General features: G+C 36.3%; 1 protein-coding gene across 3 annotated transcripts in view; it reads right to left on the bottom strand.

Annotated features, from left to right (window-relative positions):
* LOC149087860 (dual oxidase maturation factor 1-like) overlaps positions 1–12,101 on the bottom strand; it is a 114,409-nt gene that overhangs the window by 31,795 nt on the left and 70,513 nt on the right. For all 3 annotated transcript variants that reach the window (XM_089242118.1, XM_089242121.1, XM_089242119.1), the window contains exon 5: positions 10,508–10,570. In XM_089242118.1, the coding sequence (XP_089098244.1) occupies positions 10,508–10,570 (63 nt within the window). The remainder of the gene's footprint in view (positions 1–10,507; positions 10,571–12,101) is intronic.

Here is a 12,101-nt window from a genome sequence, read left to right as displayed (position 1 = left end):
ATTGAAATTCCATCAGTTGATTATACGCAGGAAAATATAGTTAAAACGAGTAGTTATCGTATGGGGATCGTGTCAAATAAATCTTGGCTCGAAAATTTTACCATACAGATTTTACTGTTAGGGGCAATTCAAGTATTACGTAAGCAGATTTTTAGCCATTTCTGACCCCCTCCTTGTCAGCAAAATTTCGTCAGCAGCGTAGCATATTTCATACCTTCAAAAAGGGTGGTTGATGACGTAAGCAACCTTCAAACCCCCCCTCCCCCCTTGTCATCAAAAGTCAGCAAATCCGAACCCCCTCCCCCTCGATGCTGACCCCTTAGTTTTCGTATTCATGCGAAATCTTATTTTACGACAAAACTTACAAGTATTAGGAAACATTTCTTCAGCTTATACAAAAACTAAATTATATGTCTTCAAAAAAAATTATGCAAATGTATTAAAAATTTTGCTAGAGCTAATCTAATGACAATAATTTAAAAAAAACAAAATTCTTAAAACTGAACAAAAAATTATAAATAACTTTGATAAAATTTTGTATCAATTTTCGTGAGAATTACAAAGTTATTTCTCATATTATCAGCACATTTTAATTCAAACAACTATAAACTTCATAAGGGCGGGAAAATTACAACGGAATGTATCATTAGTAGGTACATGATTATGATTCTATCATTTACAAGATCTTGTGTAAATCGTTAAGATTTATTTATTTTTTCCCGCTCTGTCTCTGAATCGATTGAACGAATGAATCAATTGACCCGTTCAATGTGGTCAATGGACCGAAGGGTCATGCCGGAAATGAATGCCCGCTTCTTCTTGATGACCAATGGATGATTTTTTTTTCCTCTCTCTCTCCCCTTTGATTCCTATAGATTTAATTTGTACGTATGATTTGCGGACTCTTGTAAAGGGCGTAATAAATAAATGGATAAATAAATAAATAAATAAAAATCGATTGGATGTTGAACGATCAGTGAACGTGAATTAACCTTATGAAAAACAGGAGCACGCGACGATATCTCATTGGGATCTACAATCGGATCTACAACAAATTCAAACTGTTATAGCGATTCGAGCGTGAAAAATTTCAACGCTTGGATTAATATGAATATCACTTTATACATTTTTTTTTTTTTACTTGTGATATAATTGAATGGTGTAATTAAAATAAATATACAAAGTATGCATTTTGATAGCGAAAAAGAATGTATTTTTTTATGCTTGATTATTTCGATTGGGAACTTGGTTGTTGTTCTCGTGTTTGGTTTTATTCAGAGATTACGCTCGTTTGAATTAGAACAAAATTTATCTATGAAAATTTGGTTTAAATTCACTCTTATGCCGGGATAAAACTATAGAAATTTGATAAAAGATCTTTTACAAAACTTCAAAAAAAGAAAAAAAAAACAGCCAATCGGTTTACATTTTCTCGAATGTTAATCATAAAATAATAATCAAAATATTATAGTTGCTTTTTCTCGTTATTAACCGATTTACGGAAAATTGACCGGTACCAAATCGAAACGAGTTAGTGACTAAATTCATGGCAAAGTGAGCTACCCAGTTAGTGGCTTGATCGACCTAGTGAGTGATTGAATAAGCGAGTGCGTAACAAAGCGAACGACCTATTGAGTAATAGAATGAGCTAACTAGTGAGTGAGCGATGTGAATACGAATACCAGAGTGAGCGACTTAGTGAATGTATGAGTGACAGATTGAGTGAACGATAAAATAAGCTACCTTGTGAGCGAGTGACAGAGTAGAGGAGAGTAACGGTGTAAGCAACCTAACGAGTGAGTGAGTGAGCGAGAGATTAAGCGACCTAGCTCTAGTTACAGACCGATTCCTCAGTCTCTCTCACACGCATCCACACACAACACTCTTGTTCACTCTCTAACTCACTTTTCACTTAATTACTTATTCGCGCACTCATTTTCCCACTGACCTCTAATTTTCTCAATTGTTCACCAACTTGCTCATTCACACACTTTCTTGATTGTTCATTCAGTGACTCACCCCCTTCACTCACTGTGATTCGCTCACCAAACACCAACTCGGTCCGTATCGTTATATCGCAATTTACTTCCACTAATGAGATGGGTTGGAAATGAAGGGGCTGTCCATCAGTGGTCACCTCAAGCTCGTTGGGGAAAATATCTTATCTATATCCTCCCTCGAGGTTTGAACCTGGGACCGTGACAACAACTTACACAGTGGTAGACGAGCACCTTGCCATCCATCACGCCACTCGGGCTAGTTCACTTACTGATTCACTTGCTGGCTCACTAGTTCACTTACTGATTCACTTGCTGGCTCACTAGTTCACTTACTGATTCACTTGCTGGCTCACTAGTTCACTTACTAACTCATTTGCTTATTCACTCGTGTCAAACTGTTGTCAGTGGATTTTTAGATACGGGGGGGGGCGGCAACAAAATTCACATTTTTTTAAATAGACTTATGCGAGAGGTATCGCATTTTCCAGCGTATAATCCGCAGATTTCTCAATTTTACCCATTAAGAGGCATTAACGAGATAACTCGCCTCCTTGAAAGCCTCTTATTTTAGCTTTGACGTGCCCAGATATCTTGCCAAGCTGATTATTTTTTTCTCAGTGGAACACCTTTTCCTATCCCCCTTATCGTTCACCTACTGGAAATCGGAAGAAAGCCTACGTCAGGAGGTGCACAGCTTCCGGCCCGCGGGTGAAATGCGACCCGTCAAGGGCTTCCATTCGGCCCACGAGAATTCTTCCAGCAAAAAAAGTATTTATGCACACAACACCATGAATACCTAGGTTGACCCGGGATATCGCCAAAAAAAAATTTGTCAAATGCAGGTGATGTTGCCAGTTAGTCAGAAAATATTTTTTGGGAGGCAATTGAAATTGCCTAATGCGGCCAAAAAAAAAGCCTAATACTAGTAAAATTGTAAATTACAGCCGATAAAATTCTCGAAGGCAAGTAGAGTTGCCAATTTGCAGCTAACAAATATAAAAGACAAATAAAGGTGCCAAATACAACCAAAAAAAGCTGTGAAGGAGGAGTGAAGTTGCCAATCTAAGCTAAAAAAAAATAATTAAAAGGCAAGTAAAGGTGCCAGTTTCGGTCAAAAAAATTGTCAAAGGCATTGATTCATGTCATGAAAATAATCTCAATTAATTGATTTCGAAAAAATTAGTGCAACCCTCGCTGAAAATAAAGGAAGAAACGGAAATATTTTTCTCATGAAAGAAATTTGCGGCGACCAAAATAACGGGCAGGTCCCGTAAAATACAAGTTGTATGGCCACACTATATTTCTTTTCTGGCCTCGCGAGCGGCGGAATTACCGTAAATCTGAAAAGGCCCGCGGACTGAAAATGTTGTGCACCCCCGGCCGATGTCATAAAAAGAAAGATATGGTATGGCAGATGCTTTAGTCATCATAGGTCTGAGTAGTTTCAGTATACTGCTACATTTTGTCTGAGCAGTGTCAAAGGTCAGAGGGCCGTGGGTTGAAGCAGCACCTCCTAGAGATAGAAGGCCTCCGCAGTCTGCTTGTGACGTGAATAAGTAGTCCATTTCCCCCTCAGAATATTCAGGAAAAAAAAAAAAATCCCTGCTCGATCACTACGCGGTATTTGTGAGCCAATCAGGAAGATTCTACGCCAAAATAAGAAGAAACGAAATAGTATGCAGTGTTTAAAAATGTGGCAAACTTGCTAGGTAGTCTGAATGACGTTTATGGCAAACACTGCAGAGGCCTTCTATCTCTAGGAGGTGCTGGTTGAAGACGCCTGTCTAAGGAAAAAAAGCTGCCGATGAGATAAGACAGCACCATCTGTTGATGGTAAATATAACTAATCCGGCAACAGAAGTTTAGTCATTAAAAAAAAAATACATTAATTTAAAAATTTAAATTAAGTTATGTTGTTTTTAAATGTATTTAAATTAATAAATAAAGTACAGTTTTCATATATTATAATTTTATATTTTTTGTTACGTTATTATTATTCATAAATAAAACTACACAACATAGATGCGTATACCCTCAGGCTAAAAAGTAATTTGATGTGGTGCTTATCGAGCTTACGTCGGAAGTGATTTTATTCAATTTAATTAGATTCATTATTAGCCAACGTGCACACTAATGATAACATTGAAAAAACTGAAGAGCAATGACTTTAATTAAAATCTGCTCTAAAAATGTCGATGCAAATTTTATGGAATTTTGATTGCTATCTGAAATATACGCATAGCAAACATTCAAGTACAAACATAAAATAACGTCTAAATACGCATTTACAGCAGGAAAAATTCAGAGGCATTTTTACGGAAAAACGATTTGAAAATAGGTGAAAAAAGGCATTTATGGCATTTTGCCTGCACATCACCTTCCTCTATTCATTACCACAACCACCACCAAACCAGAACATGGCTCCCACTCTGTCCCAAAGAGAGAAATAAGCTCTATTCATTACCAATATTATCTATGGGAATCAGAAACGAAAACCGGCAAATTATTGACGCTATAGCCAAGGTGTCGTTGCAACCGAAGTCAATATAACCGAGTTGATCTGTACCGAAACATGAACGGAATAATTAGCATGGAATAATGTCCATCAGTAAGGTGTTGGAAAAAATCCTAATTAATATAACAGCCTAGAAATTTATATCAACAACAAACAACCGAGCGCGTGGCATTGACCAACTTTGAAATCTTATCATGATAGACTAGGTAGGTCCACTTAATGACGCATAGATGTCATGATAGATTGTAACCGATGAGTCATTTCCAATTAATAGCCAATTTGCTGATTGTACAAAAATTTCGTAACAATATTTGTCTCTCTGTATATGTGTGTTACGTATCCGACCCACTGACATCATTAATTCTAATGCTAAACTCATCGTTGTTATTCTGCGTTGAGATAAATATTTCTTGATTTCCCACAAGAAAAAAGGTGAAAGAAAGGTATATACCTGGCCCCGCCGGGCATGGGTCAAGTGAGAGATCACCTGTAGATGTCGTGTTGACAGTGACACAAAACACTCGGAGAATATGGTCACTGAAATATGTTCTTGGAATGATGGAAAGAGAGAGAGAGTGTGAAGTAATTTCATGTGATTTATATCATTACTGAGGACGCTTTTTTTTCTATTTGACCATCACGAGACGACTCTAATTTTCTGTTTTATCGGAAAGAACATACAATGTCATTGGTAATGAAGGTTAAGACACATAATTACCATAATTACCACAAATCTCTCTCTCTCTCATCGTGCCATGGCTTCCAAGCAAATTGATTTGAAGCTCTGATCTCTGAAGGTCACTCGATACAGCACACTTCAGATATTGTACAAGAATTACGACAGCGTGGGACATCAAGAAGATATCCTCTAATATATTTGGCACCAATTTGAACCAAAATAAGACGATGATCTAAAAGGCCATTAAACCAATGCCCGATTCCTTTTATAAATACACCTCTTCCTATAATCAGCAACCAACGCCACGCACAAAAGACATTCTTCACTAACTTCAAACGAATAAGTAAAGAAAAACATAAAATCCCATACGATTCATGGATAGAATTTTAATGTATGGTAATGGGAAAAAGTTTAAGCAGAAAAGGTGATAAGAAAGTATTAGAACAGCGAGATCTCAAACTTTTGTCACTTGAGGCACCTTTGCTCTATTGATGGTTCTTCTGCGGCTCCCCAGAATAGTTTAGTAAATATTGTGCATTCATAACGGAATCACTTCACAGCATAAAATAGGGATACACATCAATATTTCCAGTTCGTCGCGAGGCCCCTGACAAATGTTGGCGGCGCCCCCTAGGAGCAGCGACGCACACTTTGAGGAAATACTGTATTAAAACAATGGAGATGTTGGCTTTAATACAGGTGTGCACAACCTTTTTCTGTCCACGGGCCAGATATGCGGTATTTCTACCACTCGCGGACCAAAAATATAACATAAAACATAACCATATGACCCGTATTTCACGGGATATTCCCGAAATATTGGCCGTCCAAACTTTTTTTTAATGTAAAATGTCCCGTTTTATTCCGCTTATTTTCAGAGGTTGAGTTGAATCTTTAGGAATCAAGTATTAACATGTTTTATGACTTATGAATTATATAATGGTAATTAATAATTATGATTATTAAATAATTATGATTATTAAATAATTATGATTATTAAATAATTATGATTATTAAATAATTATGATTATTAAATAATTATGATTATTAGTTATAGTTATAAATGTATTCATCTCACATGTTTGTCAAACTTTGTTTGGTCCAATTTTGTCCAAATTGGTACCAAATTTGTTTTCAAGCAGAGGTGCAAAAGCTCCTGCCTGCGGGCCAAATGCGTCCAGCCAAGGGATTCCATCCGGTCCACGAAAGTTGTTCCGGTAGAAAAGTATCAACACATAGCATGCGATAAATACCTGTTCTCAGCATATTTCTTTCATAAAAATTCGGGATATCTCCAAAACAAGTAAAGTTGCCAACAACAACAGAAGAAATTGTCAAAGGCAAGTAAAATTGTCATTTACAGACGGAAAGTTTTACAAAGGTAATTAGAATTTCAAGTTACAGTCGAAAAAACAGTCTTCCGACTTTTTTTTTTTTTTGAATTACATTTTGGCTTGCAGTACCCACCATTTTCCGCGATGTGCAAATTTTAAGCTATTTTGGCGATAGTTGGCAGCTTTACCTTGCCTTTGACAATTTTTTTAAACTACGAGTGACAACTTTATGGGCCTTTGGCAATTTTATTCAACTCTAAACTGGAAATTTTACTTGCCTTTGAAAAACTTTCGTCTGTAAAATGACAAATTTACTTCCTCTTTGGCAATTTTTTCGGATTTTATCGGTAACTTTACTTGCTACGGATATATATCTAGTATTTTTATGAAAGAAAAACGGTCAGAATAGGTATTTATCGTGCTGTATGTATTGACACTTTTTCACTGGAACAAATTTCGCGATCCGGATGGAACAACTTGACAGGCCGAATCTGGCCCGCGGGCCGGAGCTTGTGCATCCTGCTCAAATATACAGTATTTGGTACCAATTTGAGCCAAAATAAGATGATGATCTAAACCAGTGGTTCTTAATGTTTATGCTAAAAAAAACAGAATAAAAAGTTGTTACCCTCTATTTTCTTGGGCCGACAAAAAAATTGTACTTTTCTAAGTGAAACATACGCTGAGACATTTGAATTCAAAAATTGTAGAAAAGTTGGGAAAAAAGTGCATAAATGAGGAGAAGGAACACTGTCCGTTAGTTTATGCTGTTTTTTCTCAGCTTTTCTTCGATTTTTTGAATTCAAATAACTAAGCGAATATTGCGCTTAAAAACGTGCAATTTTCTTTTTTGTTGGTTTCAGAAGAGACAGGGCGAAAACTTTCCAATTGGGTTTTTTAAGACAGGGTGTCCGTATAAGAAATTATATTTTTTATTTTATCACGTACTGAATTTTTACTGCCAAAACTGGTACAGGGTGATTTGTGAACATATTTTGAGCATTTTTCAAAATTGAAAGCATTTCCCTACGACGAACGCTTGATGAGATAAAGGACAAGTTAGGACTTGCCGGACACCCTGTATATTGTTGTACGAGGTAGAATCAACAACTAAAGAAGAATTCATTGAAATTCTTTTTCCCCAAATTTAAAAAAAAAATGCTAAGAAAACAGTAAAGTTTTAGTTCAGTTTTCGAGTTTTTTTTAGAAGAAAAAAAAAACAGCCAAAATTAAATACAGTCGAATTCCGTTATAACGAACGCGAAGGGACCGGAAGAATCACTTGGTTGTAACGAAATTTCAATATAAAGGAATTCCAGGTAACCTAGCATTGTTCCTACGTAAACTTATTTAGGGATTAGAAAAATGTTCGTTAAAAAGAGATTTTCGCTATAACGGCATTCGTTAAAACGCGATTCGGCTGTATTAACAGTAGCCGGAAAAGGAATTTAATTAATTAATTAGATAGATAGATAGAACCGCTCACAACCCAACGCAATTTAACTTTCGTTACCTCAAAAGAGGCAGAGTTGTGTCGGAAAAGTTAGCAAAAGATTTATAGTGGTGGTTCTCCTTGCCCCACGCTAGCAAGTTTCGAATCACTCGCGTCGTTCTCCCCATGAAGACAGCCATCAACTCGATGCAACGCACAAGCCATTTGACTGAAATGGGTGACTGAATCCAACGACTCGGGAGCAAAATTGCACGTGCGCCCAGTGGCACGTAAGGGCCGGAGACCGCAGCCTGGGATTTCGAAAGAAGTATGGAAAAGACTTGCGGGCAAGAAAGAAGAAGAAGCTGGCATATTGAAGTGGGAGAGATTTGAGAATGGTCTCAATACACAATGATTAATTAATTAATTAATTTAAAGGAAGTAAAACAGTTTATGAAAATCAATTATTAATTAATTACACAAATAAACATGTAAATACAAGGCCACAACAGGCTAGATACCCAACGAGGTAGCTGAGGAAAAAGTCGCCCGTAACAAATATGGCTGCCATATATAATTTCTACTTTACACTAATTAATGCAGATAATTGATGTAATTGATTACAGAAGAAAAATAATGAATAGAAAAACCGAGTATTCAAAGGGGTGCGGGAAGGTGAGTTTGCACTGGGGGTTGCGGGAATGAGAAAAAAGGGTCAAGAACCACTGAGATCTAAACTAATGCCCGATATCTTTTATAAATACACCTTCACTATAATCAGCAACCAACACCACGCACAAAGGACATTCTTCACTAGCTTCAAACAAATAATAAGTAAAGAAAATCCCATATATCGATTCATGGCTAGAATTTTAATGTATGGTAATGGGGGGAAAAAGAAGAGAAGAAAGCATATATATTAGAAAACAAGGGAGATGCCGGAAAAAATATAAAAGAGGTCTTTATAGTTGAATGGGCCGAGGTCAGTTGGTGTCTCGACCGCGGATCGTTTTTGAGTTTACAACGAGATTAAGCCATGCGTGGTACCAAATACCACACACTCGATTCTTCTTTACTTCTACGGTATAGTTTCCATTCCTTCACGTTCTGTCTTTCCAAACCGATTGTTTTACGCTGCCTTCACGTTTTCTTATATGGAATCACAATTGGAATTTTCAATTACCATATCGTAGTCAACATGGAGGAGAAAGTATTATTCACAGAAAGAGAGAGAGAGAGTCGATGACGTTTCTTGAGCGGAATGCGCCGTTTATCACGATGATTTTGAATTTATTAACCGGCTTATTTTTTATAACCGATGAATTAAAAAACAAACTTTTGAACAAAAAATGTGTCTGTAATAAAAAATAATTTTAAATAGTAATTTCACTCTTCTCTTCAAAACTATAATGGGTATTTTTCATTGTTAAACTTTTATAATGGGTATTTCCGACTTTCCTCCGGTTTTTGAATTCAGATATTTCAGTGATTATTGTGCATAAAGAAACGTGGATTTTTTTTTGTGCTGGCCCCGGGTGAGGACACAGGGCAACATCTATCTAAGTGGGATTTGGGGACATGGTACCCGTTTAAAAAATTAATTTGTTTATTTTTGTAACTATACTGCCCCCTTGCAGTATGTGAATGACGTATCTGAGCTCTACACGCTATTCGAATAATATTTCTAGGATCGTCACTGAAATGCTGTCGGCTGGAAGGGGGATTAAGTAATCACACCCCGTATAATGTAATGCTGTAAAATATTGTATTTCTAACGATGATATGTGTCCCGTATGCTGACCAAGTTTTTCGTTGGGTACAGAAGCTCGTTTGTTTCGCCTTGAAAACGGCAAGGTGTTGGAAATATTTGTTAGAATTTTTGTCGATAGAGGGAAGCAGGATAGAAAGCGAGCAAATCACTGGAAATATTCAAATCAAAGTCCTATAAAATGCCGGGTGTGTGATTAACAGCTCATTTCTGAATTTTACTGCTACTGGCATTTACATAAGTTTTTCATCGTGATGTTGACATTGATGGATAAAGCACTGTCGGCAAAGCTGTTTTATATCAGTCACGAATCACCTGCCGAAGCTTCACGAGCATTTCGGTCGTAGAAGAGATTGAAGAAAGTCTCAAAGCCCCATCACTACTGCCAACTTTCGCGCAGCGTTCTCTATCCACAAAGGGAATTTTTTTCACGTGTCCAAAAAATCCCCTTTCACGGGAATAACTATATCAATTCCTTCAATTTTTATGAATTCTTAAACGATTTACGAATTATTAGAGTCTATAGGACACCCTATATTGCATAGTTACAAATACCAAACTTCTCATCCTTCTGATATTCTCAAAGGTATAAACTGGATGCTCCAACTACAGTGTTGTCGTAATATTGGAATCTCTACATGATGAATTTCAAAGTCATTTTCTTAAAACGGGATTAAGTTTGTGTCAAAAAGTCATGTATTAATTAATGTTATTTTGTATCTTCAATATGATATGCAGCAACTTATTAAAAATCAAAAGCAATATAAACAGTTACTTACGTTCGATCCACCGGAACCTTTCGTTGTAGTTAATGCCATCGCAATATTTCTTTGCAGATGTAGCTGCGGAAATTAATAAATTTATATACACACATGCATATAAGAGATAACGTGTAACTTTTTGGTTGAAATGTCAAATAAGGAACCATAATCCCTAGAAGCCAGGGATTCTTCAATTGTTTTTTTTGTTTTACGTTCGTGACGTCCTTTTAAATGGGAGTAGAATTCACAAAAAATCTCGCAGCACCCTCATCCAATTTGAAGAACGCCGTCTTTATCACTGATTTCAATATACAGTGAAACCTCGTTAAACCATCACCCTAATAAGTCGTCACCCAGGTTAAGTAGCAATTTTTTTCTGGTCTTGTCTAGGGTTTCATAGATAAAATTTTTTATCAAACTCTCGTTTTCTCGTCGCTAATTTCGGTTAACTCGTCACTATGGAAACGTTTTTTAGAGGCTTTCTTTGAAGAAAAAGTCGATAACAACACTACTATATGTTCGAAAGTTACCATAAAGGCCTCATATACCAAAGCGGAACAACTCAAAGAAGGTGACATTGGAGACTGGAGAAACCGCGAAACACCCAGGCTCAGTCGCAAGAAGAAACGTTAAGTCCTTCGGACAGAAAGTGGCACTTTTTTTTTTCTTTCCAACCGATCACAACTCAGGTCTATCACCATCTATGGGCGATTTACTACCCGTCTATGGGACCCCGTTAATTTGGGGCTTCAAATTTAAATGAAATATCTTTGTTGATAAACCAGACATTTTGTCCCCAGTTGAGAAGGCTCTCTAATGTATGTTTTCCCCTGCCCAGAGATCCCTCAAGTCGAAATCTGGCCCCGAATTCTAGATCACTTCATATTTGTACCATGAACTACGGATAAAATTCAAATCACTGAAATTAAACGTGTCATGTACGTATAAAATTAATGTGCATTAATTGTGTTGTAGCCAAATGCTAACTGTTATAACATTTGGTCCGATTAGTGTAAATAAATAAAAAATGCTGGCATAAACCGTAAGTTTGCCAATGTATTCAATCATAATACACAGTAAGTTGAATACAAAACTCTTAAAGAATCCAAAAATTCGTTATTTTGTCTTTTATTATCTATAAACATTATTAATATATTGTAGTTTTAATTCCTATTTTGATAAATATTATGATATTTTCAATTCATACGACATCCACACACTATTGATCATTGAAACAGACGGAACTTCGCTTAAGCCGTCATAATTTCTGGATAACCCGAGTGACGACATATCGAGGTTTTACTGTAATTTCAACCTTTCAATGAACTGAATTTTTATTTTATAATTAAAAATTTAGCATGTTTTTACCATGACAATTTACGATAGGTTTTTTTACTGTTTTAATTTGAAAGTTAGTTTTTATGTACTAGATGGTATACGTTTACTAGAGAGACAGCATAGTACAGTGTGATTATAATTAAAGTTTCCGTTCTATTTTTCAGTAATTATTCTCAAAACTATTCATCCGAATGCACCTAAATTTTCAGGATATCTTAATGAGACCATGGGGGGAGGGGGGGGGGAGAGATACATATATATATATGCAATAAAA

The sequence above is a fragment of the Pholcus phalangioides genome, unplaced genomic scaffold (genome assembly GCF_987345545.1).
Source record: "Pholcus phalangioides strain wild (caught in Gottingen) unplaced genomic scaffold, Ppha-v1.0 ptg000003l_1, whole genome shotgun sequence".
In the NCBI taxonomy this organism is placed as follows: domain Eukaryota; kingdom Metazoa; phylum Arthropoda; class Arachnida; order Araneae; family Pholcidae; genus Pholcus; species Pholcus phalangioides.
Note: the sequence above shows the minus strand (reverse complement) of the source record. Positions and strands in the feature narration are given on the sequence as shown.